At 44.1% G+C, this 26047-nt stretch overlaps 1 protein-coding gene across 1 annotated transcript in view; it reads left to right on the top strand.

Moving 5' to 3' along the window:
- The window catches only part of SMARCC1 (SWI/SNF related, matrix associated, actin dependent regulator of chromatin subfamily c member 1), an 82020-nt gene that overhangs the window by 53634 nt on the left and 2339 nt on the right, over positions 1–26047 (top strand). Inside the window, exons 23-28 of the mRNA XM_032182993.1 lie at positions 1737–1792; positions 3704–3818; positions 4710–4864; positions 10047–10181; positions 13840–14098; positions 24549–24725. Coding sequence (XP_032038884.1) covers positions 1737–1792; positions 3704–3818; positions 4710–4864; positions 10047–10181; positions 13840–14098; positions 24549–24725 — 897 coding nt within the window. The remainder of the gene's footprint in view (positions 1–1736; positions 1793–3703; positions 3819–4709; positions 4865–10046; positions 10182–13839; positions 14099–24548; positions 24726–26047) is intronic.

The following is a 26047-nucleotide window of genomic DNA, read 5'->3' on the forward strand; positions in this document are numbered from 1 at the left end:
TGTGGTCAAGGTCAGGTTTTTCTGTGTGTCTGGGAAACTCATTTTGGGTTCAAAATATGAAAAGTGCATAAAAGGCAGTGGGTGGTGTCCAGACCCACACACCCAAAGCGGTGAGAAACCTGCCAAGTGTCCAAATGGTTCGTGTTATGTGCTTCTAGCTTCTTGTGACAACACCGTTGTGTTCTTTGGTGTTAGCACTGAAGGCACACGTTAGCTCTGCTTTTTCAGAATATCTTGGAAATCATGCTCTTTACAAATCTGGGAGTGTTATTTTCTTGTTCTGTACCAAACCAACAACCAGCTCTTATGCTCAGATGCAATGCGTGGCTTGTTGAGTGCCTAGCTGGGAAGCTGCAGTTGGGTTTTTAAGGAGTTGTACTAATGTTTTGTTCTCAGAAAGCAAATAAAGCATTTGGGTTTAACTTGGATCCCTTCATTGATCTTTCTTCAATACAAAGCCTCAAGTATTGCTCTCATTTCAGCTGAGGAGGAAGCAAGAGAGTGAATGATTAAGGCCTGAGTGAGAGGATTGTCCAAGAACATCTATCGCAGGGCACCTTTTGGACCAGTTTCTTTGACTCAAGCATCATTGTTCAGTTCTGATTCACGGGGACCTCTAGTTCTACATCGCATGTGAAATACCTGGAAAATCGATTCGATTGTCTGTAACCACACGCCGTGCCTGGCATCAAGTGCTAGCAGGCAGTAACAAGATATTTGGCCTCGTGTGCTCTGTGCTGCTCCCCTTTTGGTAACTCATATGATGTAGGAACTCAAAAACATCTTAATTCTTCTAAATATGTTTCTGAGGGCTTGAATACTTCTCAGAGTGCTCTGGGGGAAAATATGCTTTGAGGTAAGCGCAGGGTCGGGCCGTACCTGAGAACCTGGTGGTCATGGTGTTTGTGCAGGGAGCAGCAGGTACCAAGGATGCAAAACGGGGCACGGGGCTGGGTTTCAAGCCAGAACCACCAAGGAGAAGAATTACTTGCCTCCAGTGCTTTTTGGGGTGAAAAACAGCAAGAGGTGCTTAGTGTTTAACATCAGTGTCAGCTTTAACAAATTGGCTAGGGCTCAGTATTCAGGTGTTGAATAATTATTTTAAAGTCTGCTTTGGCAAACTTCAACACAGAACTCCGGTATTTTCACCACCTGCAAGATGCAATTTAGATCTTCAGTTGACCTGCAACGCGCGACAGTGCTGCTGGGTGGACCTTTCATCAAAAGCAGCTCAGGGGATCTTGTGCTAAGGAGGAATTACAAGTCTGGCAGCACTGTAATTGAGGTTAATCATGCAGCTGACAACCATCTACAGAATCAAATTGGCTGTATTGGGAAAAACATTTTATAATACTTCGACTTACCAATGGGAATTACTATATGACTTGAATACTGCAGAGCTGTACATTATACTCTTCTTTATGTAACTAAGATAGATAGATTTGGGGTTTTCTCCCTGTGTGGGTAAATTGGGTGTTTGAGTAGAGCACAGATAACTTAATGCTTTGTCCTTCTTGTTGGACTGTAAATAAAAGCCTGTTAAATTTAAATGTGCAAGTAAACTTGATTTTTAAAGTAAGATTAGTTTAACAGAATTGGGTTTTCCAGGAGTTTAGTGCTGTATGGCTTTCTTCATAAGCTACTGTCAGTAGAGAACTGAAAATTGTAGTTAACTCTGAAATAAGTATAATAAGTGGATGTTGTGACAATTCTAAGTACTTTATTTATATTCTCAGATGGAGCTGAAGAAGAAAAAATGGAAACAGAAACAGATGGGCAGCAGTCTGAGAAGGTAAGCTTAGTTCAGCATGCTGTTTCTGAAAAGATACTTCTGATACTTATAGACCTAAATTACTAAATTCCAAAGTGTCTGCTAAAAAAAAGGTAGGTGGTAGTGTGCTGGTCAGTCCTTAGTGAATGAACAGCGTTCCCTAACAGTTCCCAGTCTTCCTAGTACTTCGTTTTCTAATGAGTGATTAAGTCACAGAGATGTTGCTTGTGCTGGACAAATGGCTGGCACGTTTTTTCCTAGTCCTGAGAAAAAGTTGGGACTGGGAGGAAATGCAAAGCAGGCAATATCAAACTAATTGTAGAGACTTAAGCTGCAGAAGGACATTGGTTTGTTCTGGTTCATGACTTGTAGTAGTCCAAAGCAAGTATCACTTTGAAGTCTTGCCCTAGAAAAGTTTGTCTTTTGGCAAATTGCCTTTCCGAAGTTGAATACAGCTTTCAGCTCCGTCAGGATTAGAGAGATCAGGGCTTTCCTGGAAAATGGTGAGTTGTTTGGATTCCTAGCAGTATTTGGCAACCATTCTTGAGTAGCTTGTGTGGAGCTGAACAGACGACCTGAATGATTATTAGCTATTGTCACAAGTCTCCAGTGGCAATGTGAGTTAGGTCTGTTCAGTCTGTGCCATCACTTATGGCTTTGTTGCCTGTTTCTGGAACCGTTCTCAGTTCCACGGATGTGGGCAAATGAGATCTGACTAAATGAAGGTGTCCATAGCTGAGCTGGTCAGTAAAACTCCTCTGCCCAAGAAGTCAGTGTTAAATTTTGGTTATAGGTGTGTGTAGTATGTGCTTTTGATGTCAGGTGCGATGCAGCCTGCCAATAAAGATCAGATTAGAAATTAATTCCTTCAGCCTGTTGATAATGCTTACAAGAATGCAAGTGTTTGAGGGGGGAGTTTCATAACATCGTGTCTACAAATGCAGTACCTCTTTTCAGACGGTCAACATTAGGTCTGGAACAATCACAGCCAGTGGCATTAAACTGCAATTAAAACTAATATGCTGGAATTCGAACATCACTCTGCTAAATGAATAGTGGTGGGCACTTATCTGCAACAACAGATGGTATTTCTGTGTTGCGTGCTTCATCAGAGGAATGAGATAAAGTGACGTAAGCATTGCTGTCTGTACACTTGATGTTACTTCTTGCTTGCTCTCAGATAGTTCTTACGCTGTATTCCTGATAAATAATCAGGTACATTTAGGTAGATGCATGTATAGAAGACTTCTTGGTTAGAGCTTGAAAAGATGCTTTGTTCTTTAAATCAGAATAAACGAGAAACATTTGGGTCAGTTTGGATTATTCATAAGCGGAAAATGATATTTCCAGTTCTATGCACGAAGCTGCTGCTGATTTTATGAATACTATCTTAAGGCACCTAGATTTTTAACAAATATTTCTATTTTACTTCTACTTTTCAACCATTGCTCTTTCCCACCAATTCCTGGACAGAAGCACCCTCCTGCAATATGTAATTCCATTGTAGTGTTTACTGCCACAAGATGCTGTTGTGACCATGAGCATTTGGAGGTGATGCATGTATTGCTGAAAACTGTATGAAAAACTGTATGGAAAAGATAGGAGAATGGTGCACAAACTACCAGAATAAATGGTGACAGCACGGGGAGTGGAAGATGTTCTTACCTGTCATCTTACTTCAGGGTTTCACGTACCTTCAGACGAAGCATTTTACCTGGGTTACTGAATCTGGTAGATTTCCGTCCAGTATGGCAGTTGCTTTGTCTGTTCAGATTGTGGGCATGGTTGTCAAAATGGGCTGAAGTAGAAGCCAGTCTTTAAAACTTAATCTCTTCCTTTATGATAGTGAATTAATTTGAAAGCTATAAACCATGTTAACATTGAATGTCTTGTGTAGCTCTCATTCTCCAAACAATCCTTCATCCCATTTAGGTTGAAAACAAAGTGGAGAGTGAAATTGAGGAAGGTGATAAAGCACAAGAAGGAGAAAACGAGAGAAACCCAGAAAAAGAACAAGATAGCGAAGTGACTGCAGACACCAAGACAGGTAATGATTCCCAGCTGTTCCTCAAGCTGCGTTAGCTTTAATAGCCTTCCTCTAAAATTGTTGGAATAGACTATAAACTCAACTGTGGCAGAAATATTTTGTCTTGCACATCAGGCTGCTTCATGGTTCAGTAGTAAATACTCTAGTTTAATTTCACTGCAAAGCTCAGGCACTAAATTCTTTCTTGAACTCGTTTTAGACCTCAGCTGAGCTGAGCTTTCATTGTGTGTTATGACTGGGTGAAGAAATTGCAATGGCAAAGTGAGTATAGGTCACAAATTCTTTTTTTCTGCCTGTATTACACACCATTTGATCATTTTTGATGCAAAGAAATGGGACTGCTCACTTCTATGCTTATAAGGTAATGTGCTAGCTCAATTTCCCTGTGAAGTGATGTGAAGCCTTTGTTTTGACAGGTTAGCAAGTCCGTTTTTTCCCTACCTAAGTTGTTACTCTTGTTATTTATTTTTAACACTTTCCCCTTGTACCTGGTGGATACATTGATCTTCACTGGAACTTGCAATCAGTATTTTAGCACCAGGTAGAACAAGCCATGCTTGGATTCACATACAAAAGCAGAGGTAATAATGGAGTTGATTTGGAAATGCAGCTACACGCGTCCTAATGAAAGAAAGCTGATGGCAGAAGATGAATTGACAGGATGAAAACTAAAAACGTTTAAACTAGCCGTATTTGTTGGATCAGATCCTCTAAAATTGTTCCCACATCAGCATTTGGGCGAGTAGCAGTAGTGTTACAGAGGAATGTGGCTGTGTGGATGAATGGATCTGTTTGGCCAATAGCAGTGCGTGAAGTGCAATTCCCGTCCTGAGTGATATTGTTAACAAAGGGAGAATGCACGTAACAAAGGTGGTGGGAAATCTCTTTCAGAAGAAAAGGAGACAGAAGAGAACAAGGAGAACGTTGATGCAAGCAAAGACAAAGAAAATGAGGCTGGGAAGAAGAAAGTGGAACATGAAATCTCGGAAGGAAACGTAGCTACAGCTGCAGCTGCTGCTCTTGCCTCAGCTGCCACCAAAGCAAAGGTTTGTTTTATGCAAATATGCGTTGGCTTGATTTCCAGCTCACGTTACAGCTGTTTTTAAAATGATCCTTTGTTCCAGATCTGTGGAATTTCATGTTCTGGTCTCTAATACCTTGAAAGACCACATGTCATCTTGAATTTATTCTGCTTGAACTACGAAGTGAAATTGTGTATAATTTAATTTAGGCTGCTATTTGTATGTTTATGAAGTCAATGAACTTCCATAAGAAAGAGCCCCAAAACTTTTGTCATCTTTTGTAAAGACTTTTCTCTGCTTAGTAGGTCTGGTTGTAATGTTGAAGGCATAGATCTGGATGGCAGCACCCTTACGTTGCCTTTCTTCTGTGCCAGTCTGTTCTGTGGCCTTCACACAAGCCCTCTGTACTTGGATCCTTTGTCTGTAAAAACAATGTGATGCTCAATTCCAGTGTTACAATTTGTTTTATAGACAACTTGATGATATTTGTGTTAAAAGGTGCTGTGTGTCTGTTAATGATAGACAAAAACATGCTTTTAAACTTCTGTTTGTCTGTAGCCTCTTAATGAGCTGTGGTTTGAATCAGTGTTCTGTCTAGTAGCTTTTTGTTACCCTGTAATTACTAATTGCATGCTGTCCTTTGTTCCTTTTCTTTTAGTAGGAACCAGACTGCCTTTACTTCTTTCAGAATATCTTTTCCTAAATCGGTTTTCTCTTTTCATATTTTTGGGGATTCACATTTTAGTTTGGGTTTCTTACAGCTTTGTGATTCAGTGCCATATTCCACAGCATTCCATCTACTTTATGGATACCAAAAGCAAAGCATGGATGGTATTTATTCCTGATGGATTTCCAGAACATAATGGTGGACATAATGAGGTGTTGTATGTGTTGTACTGACTTTCCAGTCTTTTTTTTTTTTCTTTTTTGCCCCTTGAACTTTAGACCTATTTTTCCCAGATGCATCCTGTGTATTGAGGAAGTATGATGATAGATGTTGTTGAAATAATACAATTCCTCCTTTATGAATCCGTGAGATTGAGGATATTTTTAGTTGGCTACCTTTCAAATTAGTTTCTAAAATCAAAAGCTGCATGAATTAACATTCCCCTTGCAGTCTTTTCCAACCTAAATGATTCTGTGATTCTATGATTTTCAGCCATGTTTTGTTTTAAAGTGTGGAATTTAATCTCTATTTTATGGAAGTCTTTCTCCAAATAATAAATTATATTCTACTTTCCTTCCTTTGGTGCTAATGAGTGCTAGAGGGAGAAGGGACTTTGCTAATGACAATTTTCATTATGATAATAATAATATTCTAGAAGAATTTTAGCTTTATATTACAGGAAATAGTATAATTAGGTTGTTCACACTTAGAGTAGAATTCAGGTTCAATAGGGATTTCTCTTTCCACTTGCATTAAAAAACCCAGACAGTATTAAGGCTTTCAGTGAGCTGTATCTTGCCTGAGAAAGTAATTCGTTTTTTCATATTAAGCTAAAGACCTGGTCATGTGAAGAGCTGTTAGTTATTTTCCTTGTGATTTTATACCGGAGGAATACTGCAGTTATCTGCTAAGGAGAAACAAGGGTCAAAGGCAGGCATCTGAAGTTGTTTTTCTTTTGTGGTAAGTAGCTGTACCAGTGAGTTCTGTTTGAGGAATGGCATCCAGCGAGTGTGCTCATCTGGGGGAGAGGCTCTGTATTCCTACACGGAGAATGAAGCAACATTTTAAATGCATTTTTACAGGTTATGGCTTTGGTACAAACACTATTAGAATTATTTAAGACCCTTTTTCTCATTTTCTTCTTGGATTCTTAAATCAATGTAAGCAGGTTTTTTTCTTTCTGCACATAAGCCTGGTGGTTTCACGCCAGTAGATAGCTCAGCACCACCGTGCTGCATTCTCACTCCCCCTCCTCAGAAGGAGAAGAGAAGAAAAAATGCTCATGGGTCGAAATAAGGACAAGGAGATTGCCCACAATGCTAATTGATGAGCAAAACAGACTTGGCATGACTATTATTGCTCCCCCCAGCCCCCCTGCTCCACTGGGGGCTCCTCCATGGGCTGCAGCATGGAGATCTGCTCCATGTGGGACCCATGGGTGCAGGGGGACAGCCTGCTCCACCAGGGGCCTCTCCACAGCCCACAGGGGAACTGCTGCTGCGTGCCTGGAGCACCTCCTGCCTCCTCCTTCACTCACCTTGGGGGCTGCATGGCAGAGACCATATGGCTTCTGAATTCCTGTTTTGAGATAGCTGTGATCTAATGCATCTTTTCTAGAAGCCGCTGATCTCAAAACTGCCAGTGATGCAACCCCCCTATAATTATCTGTAAGTTTTTTCCGTGGGTGGTTAACTTGCTGTTAAGCTTTATTTCTAGTCTGGTGCGCTTCAGCCACTATTGTACCACTGCAACGCTTTCCTATTGAATTAAAAAGTCTGGTTGGCAACTGCTTGTTCCACGTGTAGGCATTCAGAAATGTGAAATTCAGAAATAGAACAGACCCCGTTACTAAAATGATTTCTCCTTATTTGCGGGAAGCTATATCCTATTTTCTGTTTATAGGCAAATCAAATTGTCTTTAACTGGTTCCTTTTTGCTGCTGCTCTAGAAATTTGGTGTAGAACCTTCTTCATCTCCTGCTTGAACGTGTGCAGGACAGGATTCAGCAGTTCTTCTCCTTGTGTGCCTTGGTAAACCATAAAGATGGCAAATACAACTATTTCTTCTGTTTTCCTTTGCAAAAGACGGAGCCCTCCGGGCCTCAAAACAAAAGTGAGGTGAAGCACACGGTCTCCTTTCACAAAATAGAAGAGAGGAGGGAGAAGAAATCGTTTTCTCTGCCTGTTGCAGTTCCAGCTAATCTCCTGTGTGTGGATGAGAGGTTGTCACGCTCCCTGTGGTGTGTTGCAAGGACACTACCTGTCTTCCAGGTGTCTCATGCTCTGGTTTTACAGTTGCATGTACCCATAGTCACGCTCTTGCTGTGGTTAGCCCCTCTCCTAACTGAAGCAGGGGTTAAAAAGATCAGGAGTGGGTTAGGTTCTGTGAACCCGCCTGTAAGGTTTATTTGCTGGGTCTGTAGCTAGTCCTGCGATTCCTCTCCAAGTATTCACTCAGAAGGAATTTGTGAGCAGAGGAAGCAGTGGGTTTTGTGGCAGTGGGCATGATCCCAGGCAGGGAGGTGCTAATCCTCTTGTCCTCTTGGTGCTCACATGGGGAACAGAAGTTGTTCTGTAGCGGTGCTCAGCCAGAGGCTCTGCTGGCTTGGGGATGCTCAGCTCTTTCAGAGTGGCAGTGTCCCAGAAAAATGTCAAAATGTCATATTTTTTTTGCTTTCTGTTGCTTGTTAAGCACCTTGCTGCATCCATCTCATCAGTCAATTTAAATCACTGTTAACTTTTATCCGTTTTGTAAGCTTCAGAGTTGGCAACGACTTGTTCTTTGTCCACCTGAAAGCCCTGAGTAATGTCAGGCTAAGGAGTGCTTTCTTCACATCTCTTCAGAAACAAATTCTGTGAGGATTTCCTTTCTAACGTGTATTTTGAGACATCTTCTACCTAATCATGTGTCTTGCTGATCTTGTTAATTTGGTTTCATTATTAAAATTACACACATCAGGCAAGGCAAAATGACTGTCAAAGGCTTTGTGCACCAACAAAGGTGCCTTTGTCACTGACTTTTGTACAGAGCAGCCTGTTTTATTAAGCCATATTAATTGACGTTGTGTGTTCTAGTTCCGTCAGCCATTCAATTAGTTTATTTCAGGTGTTTGGTCATCAAGTTATCAAGTTTGGTCAGCACTTCAGTGAAGATCCTGCCTGAATTTCACACCAGCGTGCCAGCAGTTGAACTTGGGGGATTGTTCTGGTTCCCTAAAACTGGACCTTACTGAAAAGGACTTCCCAAGGACTTGCTTTATTGTTGGCGTGTTGTCATTCAACAGCGTTCATTTCCAGGAAAACATTAGTGGTGGAAACAACGTCAGAGATTTGAGAAATTCTGCTTCTGGTCAGGATTACCAGTTTTCTTTGCTTTTCTCCTTGGTATTTCTTCCAGTTCCGAGCAAAGATTTGGGACACAGCCTGCTTAATATGACTCCCTGCTTGCAGGTTGAGCTGGTTGAGATGAAGCATTTTTCTTCCTTATTCCCTTCTGCCCTCACCTTGCCCTTCTCAAAAGGCAGCCCCCTGTCCCCCAGCCCTCAGATGTGTCAGGCTGGCTCTGCCTCAGCACCCTGCTCAGGAAACATCCTGGGACTGCTGCTACAGAAACTGCCCAGCAGTGTGTGCCCATGGAAAGTGTTTTATTTTGAGTGTATTTTTAGTTTGAACAGTGGGCTTGCAGCAAAAGCTGGTAGAAGGCATCATTAGCATGCCTTTCACACTTGGCAAATGTGAAACGCTTTCACAGGTCGTCTTCTATCTACCTATCCTGTATATGTTATCTATCTCTTAAGTCGTGTACATATCTGTGTGTGTATGTGTTAAAGCTAAATCCTCGCGAGGAACCTGTTTGCATTTTTCTGCAGCTCTGTTTCACACTGTTTATATACAGCTTTGCAACCTGGTTATTGAAGGAAACCAGAGGGTGTGTTTTTTTTTTTTTCCAGTTTCTTTTCATAGATTCCTAGAGGTTTCTCTGCAGTCTCTGCCCTAGCCTGAGGTGGAACTGCTGCAGTAAGAAAGCTTATGATTTAGCAGTATGGTGTTGAATGTAATGGGAATATACTTAGCTAGATACATAGCTTCTAATTTAATTGAGCAAAAAAGAACGTAATGGCAGGGGCGTGCAAGTCATCTCAGTGTTTGTGTAGGTTTTTCCAGGTAAAAGCCTCCTGTGTGGGTTTTGGTGAGTGCTTGGATGACCTGCAGCTGACTGAGTATGACCCAACCTTTGCTTCTTTGTTTGCATTTCCCCTGAACATGCTGTGTTGCACATTCAAAAGGCTTTTGGGCAAAGCTGGTTTGCTTTCAAGCGCTGAGCATCCACGATACCATTTGTATATTTATGTAAAAGCTCAATCATCTTCCAAGGGCTTTTGGTTCTGAGCATAAAGTTGATAATCTAATACCCTGCTTTCTGTCCAGAAGTGGAACAGAATGGCTAAAGCCAGGTGTGGAGGTAGTTGGTAATTTGTTTACTTAAAGTGCTCTATTTTGTGAGATGCACGTAATGCAAAATCCTGTGTTTTATTCTCAGCACCTAGCAGCAGTGGAAGAAAGAAAGATCAAGTCCCTGGTTGCCCTTCTGGTGGAAACACAGATGAAGAAACTGGAGATAAAACTTCGCCATTTTGAGGAGCTGGAAACCATTATGGACAGAGAGAAAGAGGCAGTAAGTAGTGGGAACACTAATCTGAAATTCTGGAGTGTATCAGTCACTCCAAAGACTTCATGCCATCAGCAGTTTCACCTGTTTCTGACCTTTAGTCATTTCTTTCTACCCCAGCTCAAATTCGTAATTACCCCATACTGTTGTGTCTGAGCCCTCCTTCTCTGTCCAGAATCTCCCTTTTATCATAAGCAGCAAACTGGCAGTATCCCAGATTTGCTTCCCAATCCCTTTTCCTGTCATGGAAGCATGAGTGTGGACTCAGACCTGGGCCTGTGCGTAGGCCTTGTGACGTGAATGATAACTGACAGCAGAATGGCTTTTCCCTCTAAAGAGACTGAAATGGATGGAAACCTTGCTTCCCTAGAGGGAAGGGAAACCAGGAGTGTCTGCCTTCTATTCCTGACCCAGTTCAGATGGGAGGTGTGGTTTTAAGCAGGTAGCTCATTTTTTTGGAGGTCATTCTCAGTAGCTCTTGGAAAAAAAAAATCCTCAAAGTGAGATGCAGTGGCAGAAGGACACATGCTCAGGAGTAACAGCTTCTTATTTTGAGATGAGGGATTTGCCTGAGCTGGAGGGGTAACAGCAGGTGCAAGGAAGGAAACTGTAATGTCAAGAGATGAGAAAGGGTGATTGCTCATAGGGAACAGAAAGGTATCAAAGGAGAACAAAGCTCGAGTATCAAACCTGACAATGAAGCATGATCGATACGGAGGATACAGAGGAGGAGGAGCTGGGCAAGTAAAGCAGAGAAATTGTTCGTTTGACTACAGTCTGAGGCAGTAGCCAGGGCACAGATTGTGACTGAGGTCTAGCCAGCTGTAGAAAGTAGTGACCCCGAGAGAACACGTATGGGGCATCTCAGGCAGGGTTTGTGTTGTAACGCTGTTAGTACATCTCACTGAGGACTTGTGCATCCCAAAAATCAGCATATAATATGAGAGATGCTGTCTCAGCCTACCAGTGACTGGATTACACATCAATTACTGAGTGTTCTTCCATCAGTGGGGCTTTCAGAGAAGCAGTTTTTCTCTGACTACTGTAAACATGACCCAAAAACTCATTTTTATCAGAGAGCAGTCAATTTTTGCATTTTTCTGTTGTTTAGCTTGCTCATTTTTGTCAATAGGCAATTACTCCAGGTGTGTTGAAGATATTGACTCGTAGTTCTAGGGGTTTTCATGTTTGCCCTACCATGTGAATTTAATGGAATTTACATCCTCGTTTTGGCATTAATCACATTGATAGAATTTGATGAACTGTGGTCCTTTGTTGTAGCAGAATGTCAGCAAGAATTTCTAGATTGCTCAGCATCCTCAGCCATTTCAGTGTGGTGTCTGCCTCTGACACTGATTGGCAGTGCAAGAAATGGACCTAACTATTCTGAAAAGGTTCTCTGTAGATTTCTTTCTTTGGGGGATATATTCTATTACTGACAGGGTTTTTTCCACTTTGAGGCATATGACATTTTCCTTTTCAAAAAGTGCATACAAGTTTTTTTTTTCCTTGGCTTTCTAGCAGTTAAATTTGGACTTTTCACCTGTCACTATGGATATTTGGTGGAATAATTAAAGCAAAAATTTCCTTAGTGCTGTTACACACTATGCATATTTCCTTATTTGTTGCATGATAGTAAAGGTGCCTTCATTACAGTAAAGGTGAGGTGATTCCAAGTGTTGAAAGAACTCTGTGCTACAGACTGAAGAGTGTTAGGTTTTAGGCAAAACAAATGTACTTGGTGTTTAAGCTAAAGTAATTTCAGTGCTAATTCTGATTGTGTACCCAAGGATCCTGTTGGTAGGAGCCTTGTTGACCCAGAATTTATAATCACACGTGAATGTTTTTCTTTTACTGTTCCTGTTAGGGAGGAGTTATTTTCTGAAGATGGAATTTGTAGTATGGTGACAACTTGCATAAGTGTACACATAAAGCACTTGTAAGAGGCCCTTCCAATGGGAATCACTGCAAAAATACATTGCTACAAACCTGAAAATCATCAGGAGTGTAGTATTCATGAATGTGTACCTAAAGCACGTGGTGGCTTTAATGAGTTGAGCTGTGTAGGGGTTGTGCAGCAGACTGAAGCACGCTCATCTTTGCTGAGATAGCCAAGCTTCACTCTTGCCTGACATTAACCTGCAGATTTTATGGAGTTCAGAGAATGCAGATTACTGGTAATCTGCCCCAAAAAAATGCATTTTTACCACCGTCTTAATTCTGATCTGTACAGCAGAAGTCTGTAAGCCTGCTTTGGAACTGGTAGTGACATGCAAGAACCTAATGCAGAACCAGGGTATTTTGGGCTCTGCACCAGTTTTAAGACCAGCTTTTGTGCCATAACTTCTGTTTATGTGCCTTTCTCTTCTTCTGTACAACTTTATCTTCTCATCCTGAAGGGAGGGAATGTGTAAAAGGGAAGTTTTCACTAATTTTCTTAAGTACAAGGTGTGTTTTCGGATACTGGATGCTGTTTGGTAATGCTTAAAAAAGCATTTTTTGACTGCTCTGACCTCTTAGATGAAGTGTAGCAGGATAGGGTGCCATGAAGAGAGCAAAGCAGGAGCGTAAAAGAATATGAAAAGTATGGTGTAGCAGTTCTTCTTGCTTAAGCCTTTGTTTCGGGTCATTTGCAGTAATTCTCTTCTGAACTGCCTGTCACCTACCGAATCTGTTTCCATACATGCACAATTACACCATTGGTGTATGTGTCTCTTCTTTTTATCGAGTTCCTCCCACTAATGTATCAGATTGGTCAAGGACAAAGGAATCATGGCAGCATGAATAATCACATTGTGGTCCCTACATGCTGCAAAACAGCCCCCAACAAGGAGCATGTATTATTCATTAGCTCTGTCCCCATCTGGTTCTGCTGGTGAATGTGTGCTCTGTAGTGGAATTTCGTTTTCATCCCTGTTTTGTCAGCAGTCAAACTGCTAACACAAAGCATTGGTGGAGCTTCGGGATTTCTGGAGAACTTCCACGAGGTGGAAGTCTCCTTGGCAACCTGCTTTTCAGATAAATAATGGAGTAAATCTTAAACACTCATTCAAAATTTGTAAACTAACTGCACAAATGCTTGAGAAATATTGAGAAATATTTTCTGAAGCTTCTTTATCTTTTCATTTGGACATTACTTTAACTATGAAGTCATATAGTTTGCAAGCAATCTTTTTACATTAATTGGCCTAAGTTACATGAGGCTTTTCTTTAAATAATACTCATCTGTAATGCAAATCATTGGTGTTTGGATGTCAGGGTGCACAGGTCCTACACTTACAATGAAGGTACAGATCAGGGTCCTGCCTGTAGTCACTGAGCAATGCTTCTGCCTGCATCTTTGGTCCTTCCTTGGAATATCTTTGGTTTATTTCTCCTCATTCCAACACGCAGAAGATTGAGAGAAAAACGTCCAGTTACTGCTAGAACTGCATTGAGGCTGAGTGTTCTGTACAGTTATTATCGAGTAATGTGTTAATTTTATTACTGGGGGATTCTTTAGGACAAAACAAGGTGACTTCATCAGTTCCGGCTGGAAGCTGGCCTATACCCATTACCAAAAACTGCTGCAAATTTTTTGCTAATCAAATGCCGATCCTATTGAAATGGCTTAAATATGTAACTATGTTCTTCTCTTTGCATTTTTCCCCCATTTTTGACGTAGTTAGAGCAGCAGAGACAGCAGTTGCTGACAGAACGCCAGAATTTCCACATGGAACAGCTGAAATACGCTGAATTAAGGGCTCGTCAGCAAATGGAGCAGCAGCACAGTCAAAACCCACAGCAACCTCACCAGCACTCCGGTGGGCCTGGAATGAACCCGCTCGGGGCACCAGCACATCCAGGCCTACTGCCCCATCAGCAGCCCCCGCCGTACCCAATGATGCACCACCAGATGCCACCACCCCACCCACCACAGCCAGGTAAGAACTGGAAGGAGAAATCCCCCGTGGTTAGTTGTAACCACTCAGAGTAGATTAAAATAAGAGGAAAAGGTATTGCCGGATGAAATTGTACAAGGTTTTATGGATGTTCTGTTCTGTGGTGTTTTTATAATGGTGTTTCTTGTAAAATGGAAGCAGCTTGCTGGAATGGTTAGCTCCATGATCCTTGTGGGTCCCTTCCAGCTCGGGATAATCTCGCTTTGCCTGTAGTGCAGCTTCATTTTGGAGCTTATGTCCCAGTATTAGATGTGTGGGGAGAATCTGGGGGGACTGGAAGGGACGGATACCTTAGCAGTGTATATAAATACCTGATGGGAGGGAATGAGGAGGAGGGCACCAGGCTCTTCTCAGTTGCAGTCAGTGACAGACAGGCAGGGATGGGCACAAATTAAAACGTGAAATTCCATGTCAACACAACAAAACCCTTTTCTGTGATGATCCCCGAGCACTGGAGCAGGTTGCTTGGTGAGGCTGAGGGCTCTGTGCTTGGAGTTCGGTGCTCACTCCAAGCCTCTAAAGTGTTTGTTTCCTTTTTCTTTTTTTTTTTTTAAAGCTTGTGAGCTGCCACCAACTATCATTTTCAAATGCTTTTGAGCTTGTTTGTATTTCTTTAGACTTTTTTATGCCAAGTGATCTCTGCTCCTTCAACAGCAATCATTCCCTCAGATTCTCCAGTTCATGACACATCTAATCGGGTAAAAAACTTAAGGGAAAGGCCAAGAATGAGAAACAGAGGCAGAAAGCTCCTTAGGCAGCTTTATTTGGCAGGAGACCTGATTCTTATATGCTCCTATCCCCCTACTTAGGGCTTTGGTTTCTGCCTTCTGCCCTTCAGTTATGCTTGATGAGAGATGAGAATCACAGAGCTGTGTTGGTCAGGAAAATTGCTTGAAAGCCCAGCCTGCTGCTCAGGGCAAGCCTGGTGGGATCCGACAGCTGAGGGACTTGTTCTGTTGAGGTTTAGATGTGTTCAAGGGTGGAGATGTTCCTAATACCAAGGGATGGAGAAATTAGGTGGCCAAGTGACCATGTCTAACAAAAGGAGGAACATCCACTGAGAGTACAAAGTATTTCTGCCATTTATTCAAAACTACTACTTGTTTTTTGGCAAAATTAATAGCCCTGCTGTTAAGGGGCAGAGTTGCTAAGAGCATTTGTGGTTTTACCTTAAAACAATTTTAATATTGAAAGGGACTGGGACTATCAAGTGTTGCACTTGTGCTGTGAAGATGTTTGTGGGAATTAGAATTGAAGGCTTTGCTATACTTGCATGTTGTTGAAATGATTATTTAAACTAGAATGTCACCACCTGGAATGTATGAACCTGGTAGACTGGATTGCAGCAAAGAAGAGCTTTTGTCAGCTGTCAACTGCTTGACCTAAAGCCATTCTAAAAGATGGCCTGATTTGGTTATTAGCTAAAAATCTTTCAGAAGATCTTGTGTAGCTGAAGAAGCTGGAAAGTTTAGAGTATCGTGATCAAGAATAAGACATGGTAACCAAAATTGCAAAATAGATTGTTTTTGCCTTAATAAAAGCCTGAGGTAAGGGCAGTTTGGAAAAGCCCTCTGTTGAATGTATGCTCTGAAAAAGAGCAAAAGTGCTCAGTAAACTAGCAGGGTTTGCAGATGACCATGAAATGTGAGGCATCAAATCCAATTGTGTGAATCTCAGCAGTAACAAAAAGACAATTCAGTCAACAGCTGCAGAGCAATGCCCATTGGAGGGGAAGATAAGAGTCGTCCTGTGATCTAGATGCTTAAGCTGCCTTCTCAAGAGGTCAGGGTCAGCGAGTTCATTGAGCACTTGTGGACAAAAAGTTAATTCTGGAATTGTAGAATGGGGATGTGATAAAATATGCTATAATTTTTAGATTCAAATAATGCTGTAGTTTGATTTGTCTGTTGTATGCTGTATTGGCAATTCAGTTTGTTCATTTAGTGGAATGAAGAAACATTCTGTGAAATGGAAAAACGGCAAATTGAAAACAGTGTAAAGGGAGGGGGAATCATACTGCATATCATTAGACCCGCTCCTATTTACAGGGTGCTATCGAGGCTGAAAATGTAACAAGATTAAATGCATTGTTGTATTCACTAGGGGACTAATAAAGCCTGATTTCTGATATATTTGCATCCCTGCTTCACATAATGCCTTATTACTTCAGCCCCATCATAATCAGCCAGGCCCTCTGTATCTCCAGTGATCCCTTCCAGCGAGTACTATGCGGAGTGTGGTACTGTGTTAATTAGTCAGCACATCTCTTTTTCAGATTTGATTAAAGTCAGTCAATAGATCGACTCCCCCCCCTCCTGTTAGAGGGTGGCAAGCTGATGGACAAGGAGCAGCACTGCAGGCTCCCTGAGAGGGAAGCATCTGGTGCCGTCTGTCGGCGTGCAGGCACGGGAGGAGGTGGATCTTGCCTTTCACTGAGCCTGGTAGTTCATGGGCTTGGTATCTTTATGAAGGTGAGAATGCAGATAGGAGACTTGGAGTATCTGAAGGCAAAATCCTTTCCTCTGTACCGAGATTATCTCGAACTGATCCTGCCTAAAAAGCAAGATAGTCTGTTTTCCTCAGGCTCTTCAGTGGCAGAAACAAAATTTCTAGTTCTGTTAGAGACGCTTGGGAAGTCCACAACATAGCACCAGAGCTCCTTGGCTTCAGTGTGAGCTGGCTGAAGGCAGCAGAGCTTTGCATATCTCAAGGGCAAGGAGAGGAAAGAGAAGAGCTCGCTGTTCCTCGAGCAAGTTCAGGACTTACGTGCTGAGCCACTCCAGGCTGTATTTGTGGTAACAGGGATGCTTCAGCCCTCGGAGAAGGTAACTCACAGATTGACCTGACTTTCTGTTTAGGTAGCTTAAGCTGCCTGGTGTGTGACTTTGGTTTCTCTCACAAATCAGCACGTTGCAGCCTGGGTCTGTGCGCAGGCGGTGCATGTGACAGACACGAAGCTGCGATCTCCAGAAATCCTGCTGGAACCCTGAGGCACTCAGCGATTGCATTTCACATGTGCACACACCACGTATTGTATACATTTAAAAAAAAAAAAAAAAAAAAAGAAAGAAAAATCCCCTATTGCATCATACTGGTCCTACTGAATCTGTGTTAAATACCACAGAATTCCTATTGTAATAGTTCCTATTGTAATGTATGTATTTTCCTTAACTTCATTTTTTAGGGCATCTTAGTAGTAAGATAATTTCATGATACGCTTTTTCATGCATAGATCAGGAACAAATTTTGCTCCTCAGCTGCTAATTTGGGGTCCTTTGGAACAAACTGGGGAACTTGACCTTACTGGCTGTACGTCTGTGCCTGAAGTTCCCTCAGTGCGTACCTGCAGGGGAGTCTCCTGGTGTCATGGTGGAGATCTGAAATTCTGGAGGGTTTTTACATAGATTGACCTCACCTAGCAGACATAGTCCCAGCTAGAGAGGGCCGAGACACACATGTAGAAGAAATCTGAGAACTGTTTTTTGTCAGTGTTAGCCGAATTGGTGAACCTCGGGCTTCGGAGCTGTCAGTGTGCTGAATGCCGGTGCTGAGCTTGAAATCCTTTTTGCAAGAAAAACAATCAGTTTTGTACCCAAATTCTGTCTCTATCCATTAATAACCTGCTTCCCTGAAAGTGGACACTTCAAGGAACTCGAGTGATGCGTGATATGGAGTAATCCTTCCCTCAGGTACGAGGAGGTTGCTGGAGGCTGTTTGAGCCGCTGCCTGCTGGGCCGGCTGGCAGCTCCACAGGGGCTGACCCACTCAGTTTTGGCACTGGAGAAAAATCCCCAAACAACTTGGACCTGCCAGTGGGCAAGTTATCAAAATCTAATTGTGAATAAAGCAAAGCAGCAAGGCCCTGAGGGGGAAAGACACCTTCACCATTCCCTCTGCAGCTGCGTGGGCCTGACCCCAGGCCTTGGTTCTCATCAGTGTTACCAGCCAGGTTTCTGACCTTAACAGTGGCAAAAAGTGTAACTGTTGGGTCAGCAGACCATGAAGAAAAAGCTGAGTCGAATGTCTTTAAAGTGATTGACGTAAGCTGAAGAGATGGCAAGGAAACAAAGTGATGAAAAGGTCTGAAGGGCGTTTAGAAATGGAAGAAAGAAGTCGCTGCTTGCAGCTCCTCTGGATTCAGCGGCAGGCTGGGCCCTCTCTTAGCTAGTCAGAGCAAGCAGCAGCGTGATGGTTGAAAAGACACAGCTTGGAGTTGAAAATTGGAAGTAGGACTCTGCTGTGTCTGCCGTGACGTTCAGCTGAGCTTGGTGCCTGCTGCTCCAGCCTGGGTTTTGAGCTTGGCTGCCTTGAGCTTGTGCTTCGGCGCCTGGATGTGACCAGGTCCTGGTCAGCTCTGTGGTGCTGTTCACTGTTTTCAGACAAGTTGTTAACCCATTTCCTATGTTCTTAACCCATTTCCTACGTTTTTGACTACCACAACTCTTAACTTCATTTTGACTGAGCTTATTTTGTTCTCTCCAGTCCCTGGAAAGAAGGCATTTAAAATAAAGAAAAATAACGTTGGATTCCAGTTTTTCGCTGAAAAAATACACCTCATAATTAGAACATAAAATAAAATTCCAAATTTCTTCCTGTGCTCCTGGCCTTGCAGCTGGTTGCATCATCTGAAGCATGTTATAGGTTGCTCAGTGTTCAGGTTATCCATTAAATACTGAGAAGTGCCTTGCACAAGTGATGTCTGTGTGTGCTGTGAGAAACCTGCAGTTCTTGGAGGAAGGAGGAGGTGCGTGTACTAATAGCTGGGATTCGTTAACTCCTCCCTTCAGAGTGGATTTTCAGCTACTAAATCATTTCCAACCCAAAGCAGAAATAGAATAAAGAGGTAAGGATGCACCTTCCACCACGGCTGGATTAATAACTTTATAGCATTTTTCCCCAATATATTTTCCACATTTTTATTTTGTCGAAATACTTAAAAATAAAAATCAAAATTGAGCTACTAGTTGCTCTTTCCTGCTGAACTGGCTACAATCACAGGATATTTTTTGTCCAGATCAGGATTTTAGGGTTCGCTTCCTTCTGGTAAATATTTTCCAAGGACTGTCAGTGCTTCCTTTTTGCACATCACGAGCTTGCTGGCAGAGGACTTGCAGAGGGTCGTGACACGATAGGAAAGCAAAGTAATACATGTGGTAAACAGGTCTGTGGTATCCATCCCTAATGCCATAATCCATGCTTAATTGTGGCTTTGTAAGGTGTAGCAGTGGTTGGTAGTACAAAAACGTTATTAAAGCCAGATAATGTTCTGTGGCAGATTCCCAGCTGTGTCGTGGAAAGGCGGTTGTGCTGATTCCACTTTGGCAGGAGACGAGCGTGAACTTTTACCTTGACTTTACCTCGATTTCTTTGCTCTGCTTTCATGCTGAAGGCTGTTTGTGGGGCTGTGCAGTGGGCAGTTTGTACATGGTTTTGCCCTGCTGGTCATGATGGCAGGCAGGTTTAAAGCCTGTCTTTAGGGCCTGTGTCACATCACCTGCAAAATCCTGGGTGTCCAAAGGGTGCCGTGAGTAGGAAACGAGCTGACCAAGGGACCACGATTCCCCTTGGGGATGCCAGATGACATTTTGCTGATTTGCACCGTGCTGAACATCTGCAGAGCTTCCCCGGTGAGTTTGAGCAGCTCCCAGCTCCTTGCAAGGCGGTATTATTGAGTTTATATTAAAAAACCTTAATATTTGAAGGTTCCCAGTGCTGCTGTGCGTGAGGTTTGTCCTTGCTGGTGTAACACGCGAAGCAGCCTCTCGACAAAGGATCTCACACTGGGTTTTTCAGGCGAGCAGAGCAGCGTGGTGAGTTGTTGGCTGGCCCCAAAGCCTGCTGTGGTGTGCCCAGGTTTTCGGAGGTGCCCACACAACCCACTGATTCCCTGGCCAGGCATCGAATCCATCTGAGCGCACCGCGCTGGAGGGAAGCGCCAGAAACGCCGCGTGCAAGCCAAGTGGAAATTCAGCCTCTCCCCCGAGACTCGATGCGAAATGAGTTATTGTGCTTAATTATTCACAGTTCTTGGCTACGGGACCGCCTGCTGCAGCGTGTGTAGGGGGAGGACGTGCTGAAGGAGAGGCCGGTCGGAGCGTGGATTGCCGCGTCTTGTGGGCTCTGCTGGCGGCGAGGAGGAGCGCGTCTCGCAGCACTGCGGCGAGCCAGCCGGCGTGCCCAGAGCTGCTGTCTGCCTGCTCCCCCGTCAGGATTTCAAAATGCTTTCTCTGAAATCCTGGCCACGGAAAGGGGAAATGCCCTCACGTAGCGCTGCGTTACGTGGTAAATAGCAGAGGTGTGCAGGAGGACTGGCATCAGCTCGGGCTCTGTGCATCACACCCTGAATGCTACAAAAATCCTCGGTGTTTGCCACTGTAGTGCCCCTCGGGCAGCTGATTTAATAGAGGTAGAGGCTTATTTAATTGAGATAAATACCTTGGAGATCCTGCAAAAACTGCTCCTTGTGAGCTTCGCTCTAACGTGAATCTGCAGTCGGCAGTCTGGTGATAGTGGAGCGCTTCGGAGCAGGCATTAGGAAATGTCTCCAATCTCTAACGTGTAAAGGATTTTTTTTTTTTTTTTAGTCCGCTAAATCTCATTTTATTGAACCTTTTGGCTTTATCTCTTCCTGCGTCTGCTGTTTTTTAAGCTCTCCCCCTTATGTAGGTCACACTTCCACGTTTTATGCTTGAGCTGCTGTCTTGAAGCGGTATCTCTTGTGAAATGAAACAGCATATGATCTCTGTAGGAATGGCACTTCATTTTTGCCATGGTGGTAGTAGTAATTTCCCCTTTGATAATCCCAGTTTGGTTGGGTATCGCTTGATTACTGCTCAAATTCAGCATTTTGGACTTCTCTATGTGATAAGATTGTTCCTCTGCAAGTACCTTAAGCTCATTTTAAGACAAAATCGTTGCTTATCCCATCAGAAAGGCGACGAATGGCCAGCCAGCCCTGTACTCAGACACACTCTTCTCCAGCTTATAGGAAAAAACTGCGGTGCCACTTAATTTTAAATCTCCAAGAGAGAAAAATACTGACAGATACCTCGGTTCAGATAGCCGGAACTTGCTGGCGAGTGTTGTTAGAAGATTTGGAGTAACGATGCAATTCGAATTTACAAAGAAACAAATTTTTAAGTTGATTTAATTGGTGCTTACAACCTTATGTGAAGCATCCCTGTGCATGCAGTAAGCCTGATCCAGCTTCGGGTGTTTCAGACGAGGCTTTCCAGTACTAATCATTTCATTTGCATGGGCAGAGTCTTGCAGGCATGCAGTGCTCGAAGGAGGAAAGCCAAATTGTGCTTGGAGAGTTTCAGGCTTGTGTCAAAGGGCAGCTCCAAGACAGGGGATTTCTCAGTTCCTGGCTTTACCTGCTCTTCTGAAACACCGCTGGGATGTGCTGATTTTTTTCCAATTTTCTCCCCCATCAGCCTTTGTTTTGCCAGTGAATAACTTCCCTGATACCTGTGAATGTCTTGTCCTTTTGCTGCAAAGCCCTCTGCATCCCTGGGCTCTTCTGTCTCCCTTTTCTCATTTTGGCACAGGTTCAGACCTTCCACCGTGGTTTCAGCTGCCCTGTGTCTGCTTGGTAGCCTCCCTTTGTTTCTGGATGTCTGCAGATGCAGTTGTTCCCCTTCACTATTTTTTTGCAGTTGAAAACACAAGAGTTCATTAAAAAATAAAGATGTGCTCAAGCTAGAGTTCTTCCCAGCATAACAACGTCGTCGTGGCGCACCAGGCACGGCTGTCCTTGTCTTGTCTCCTTCCAGAGCACAACGTTTGAGTCAAGGTGAGGGAGGATGGGGACGTGGCCAGAAGCAGTGCTGATCCTGCTGGTGTGAGCTAACCCAGATCTGGACGCGTTGTGCCAGTGTTTAAGCTTGGCAGGCCAGTTTCTCCCTTCTCTGGCAAATTTGGCTTTTCACGAGTAGTTTGTGGCTTGGTTTGTGTGTGTACTGGGTCAGCGCAGAGGCTTGTGCAGCTGCCTTGGATCTGGTAGGGTATAAATCTTTCCTGGAAAGTAATTCCTTTGAGTTGGCAATAGCCAGGACACATTTCATAAGTGGAGAGAAGAGGCTTGCTTGGTATCAGTCAGCAAAGTGGCCAAACAAATCTCGTTTTCTTCTGGGTAGGTGAAGGTGGCTGGTGATGCAGGCTCTTGGTTTTGTGTTAAGTGTTTTAACAGAATTTTCAACGACTGAAATTCAAGCTGTCCTCTCGTATGCTGTGACTGCAGTGCCACAGGTCATCACGTAACGCCAGGCGTGTCAGAAGTGCCCACATCTGTCTCGTGCAGATCAGGAGCTGCCCTCGTGCAACGCTTCAGAGCTGACCTGCTACCACCGAGCTCGCAGAAGCCACCGAATCGGTTTCTGCACATCGACAGCCTTGCAGGATGGTGCAGAGCTGCCTGCTCCTCATCTCCCAGCTGTGCTGATTTCTGTATGCTGTAGGATAACCACAGGCTGAGGTTTCTGAGCTCTGCCCTGATACAGAACCGAGACACAACAGCCTTGTGCCGATCCCTCCAGCTCTGGAGGAGGGTGGTGTAGGATCTGTGGGTGTAAACCCAGCAGCACCGATCCTGGAGCTCCTGCCCCACTTGCAGCACGACTGGATGACCACATCTTTGATTCCCAAGCTGTGCTGGGTTGCTGCTTTCAGTGACACTGTTCTCGTGATGCCTGCCGTGTCCTGCCGTGCCCTTTCTGCCCACTCCTCAACCCCGAGTGAGCTGGACCAAAGCAGATGCGTCGATGCCCGTGGCAGTAAATTCCTGCCAAGTCTGCTTAAATCTTCGGCTATCCGAGCGCTGCGTGTCGATGTGCTTGAGGGCAGGGTGCCATGCAGGAGGACTGAGACAAGCAGGAGCCTTGTGAAACGCAGCGAGGACAAACACAAAGCCTGAGCCTGGGAGGGCTTGGACCATGCATGTTGTTAGACCACACATCTGGGGCACTGGGCACACCAGTATAAGAAAGATACGGATAAACTGGAGTCAGCTGAGGGCCACCAAAGACCATCAAGGGCTGCATCTTTCTGCATGGAGAGGCAAAGTTGTCCAGTGTAACGTTAGGAAATGCCCCACGTTTCCTCTCCTCTTCAGGCTGGTGACCGGAGGAGTAAGGATTCGAGTCACCTGCTCACCACCACCAGAGCAGGAAATCTTTGTCCCCAGCAGGAACAAAATAGGAGAGATTAAAGGCTCAAACGCGGGCAGGTTTTGTGGTTGGCTGCTGCTCTTTAATAAGAAGTGATGGAAATGCCACGGCGTGCGCTGCAGGCCACTCACCAGCGACGGTGTGTCTGGGGATAAACACGCAGTCCTTGTCTTTTGTGAATTTTGTGTTTGAGAAATTGGATGTTTCCACAGAGCTTCACATCTGCTGCTTGCAGGCGTGCTGGTCTTGCTCCTGCGATGGAGCAGCATCAGCTTGGTCCTTGGACCTCTTGTTGTGTGACCGTGAGCTCCCGTGTCGTGTTTTGCGGTCCAGTGCTTCCGAGTCTCTACGAATTTTGGGTGATTTTGGCATCGGGGCTGTACGAAGCCAGCGAGCTGTGGTGTGTTGGGTTCCTGGGCACCAGGGCTGTCACTGGGTCAGCTTTCAGCAGCAAGTGCTCCCTTATCCCCTGGTCCTGCCTTGCCTTTGTGCAAGGACAGCCTGCCTCTCTGCTGTGATGCTTCTATGTCCTGTTCTCAGAGCCTTCCCCGTTGGAGGGTTGTCATCGTGTTTTGTTTCACATAAATGGTGAAATACTTCAGGTTTTGGGGTAAAGTGTGCTCCTCCAGAGTAAGCCTTTACAACCCCTGCCTAATAGCTGCTTCACTAACTATGTATATATGTAAAAATAAATGTAATTAGATTACACAAAATAATCTCTTCAAATGAGGCTTTCAAGCAGCAATCAGCAAGTTTTGGTGTCCAAAGCTGCGCGGTCCTAACAGTTCCTTTACACTGCTGAAACATAAAGGTCTCTCACAGAGCTGATAAGCAAAGGAGATTTATTGGAACCTCCGTCACATCAGAGTAGGTTTTTTTTAACAGTGGAAATACTTATACAGTATAATTTTTAATTAAATGATTTAATTTCTCCCATTAAATTAATCCATTAGGCTCCGTGGCTGCTCTTTTTCATCAAGTGCTCTTAATTCAACGTCTCGTTTGTTCTAGCAGTTTGTTTCCTGTGCCTTTGTGTGGCTGGATATTAAATGCCATTTCAGCAAGGCTTCACGTAAAGAGCTCTGTGTTATCTTCCACCCACTTCTCCTGCTGATGCTTTTGAGAGATGACAAGTGCCCAGGAGTTCTTCCTGCTCCCATGTGCAGGCCGGCTTTTCTCACTTCTCAGTGAACAACTGGGCTGTTTTCTTCCCACATCCGTGTTTCTCCACGTCTCAGCACCTTGTCTCTTCGATGCTCTTGCAGGTCAGATGCCAGGGCCCGGCTCGATGATGCCTGGGCAGCCCATGCCAGGCCGGATGATGCCCAGCGTGGCGGCCAACATCCACCCGGCCGGCGGCGGTCCTCCCCCACCCGGCATGTCGCCGATGTCAGGGAACCTCATCGGACCCCGCGTTCCTCTAGCAGCTCCCAACGGCATGTGTAAGTGATCTCCTCCGGTAACGTTTCGTTTGTACCTGGCGTGGTGTGGCTTTTCTGTGGCTTGCCTCGCTGCTGGAAGAGTCACCGTGGTTGAAAACCCCTTCGTGTGCTGCGGGGAGAATATCTGTACGTGTTGGCAGCCAAAGACCGGTTCCCGAGGTGTGCTTGAAGCTTTAAGTGCTCGTCTCCCCTCTAGGCATCCAAACGTACTCCGTTGTCCTTTATTTTATTTATAACATCCGTTATTTTATTCATTATGGTGCTAAGGCTTCGTAGTCTTTGTCAGAAGCCTCTCTCGGCTAAGTCTGCGAGAATGCACAGCAGAGCCTCACGAACAAACTCCAGCTAAATCCTTAAATAGACCAGAATATAAAAACTGACAACTTAGCACTGTGGAATGAAAAAGAGGAAGTACTAATTTAAAAAAAAAAAAAAAAAAAAAGTATATTGGGAACGTTCCTTACATGGTATAAATACCCTGAAAATGAAGTCGATTTACGCCAGCCAAAAAAAAAAAAAAAGCTCAAGTCAGTAGCCACCGTGTGGGTGTTACTTGAATGAGCATGAGGATTGTGGCCAAACCCCGAGAGTAGAAGAAAAGCTGAATGGCTGGTGCAAGAAGGATGCTGCGGTGACTTCCTCGATAAATTCAGCCGTGTTACCTGCAGCCTGGGACAAGCTGCTGGCCTGCCTCGCTGCTGTCACCACCCAGCCAGGGATTGTAATCGCTTTGAGTACCTCTGGCAAAAAATAACTGGGAGAAGTCTGCCCGTTTGGGCTCCAAAAGCTGAAGGGAGTTGCCGAGGAGTACTGACTCACTGGTGTTAATCAGCATAAGCATGAATTACTTCTCCTTCAGATGCTATTTCTGTGCAGATCCTTGCTCTTTATTCTCCCGGTGCTCTAGCTTTCCTTAGTTTTTTTTTTCTTCCATTTTTCTGAGCCTCTACCTCTGGGAATATCTCATGTCAGGTTGTATTCCTGCCTGCTCTTTTCCTCTACCTCGGTTTCTTTTTTTTTTTTTTTTTTTCCCTCCCCTACTAAACAACTCGGTCATGTTCCATTAGCATCTCCTCCGTGCGCACGAAAGCTGGCCTTTTGTGGACCTCGTTTCTCCCCTTCCACTTGCTGCAGCTGTGGATTCCTCTGCTGTAACCTACATACGGCGTGCGGAGCTGAAGTGCAGGGCTGTGTGTGTGTGAGGTGCATTGTTCCATCTATTTTATTTTAAACAGCACGGGGCCGCGTCTAAAGGCTCGAGCACGGCGATGAGAAATTCGGACTCCAGCTCTGAAAGCTGCACGATGTGAACTTCACCACCC

Source organism: Aythya fuligula, chromosome 2 (genome assembly GCF_009819795.1).
Source record: "Aythya fuligula isolate bAytFul2 chromosome 2, bAytFul2.pri, whole genome shotgun sequence".
Classification (NCBI taxonomy): Eukaryota; Metazoa; Chordata; class Aves; order Anseriformes; family Anatidae; genus Aythya; species Aythya fuligula.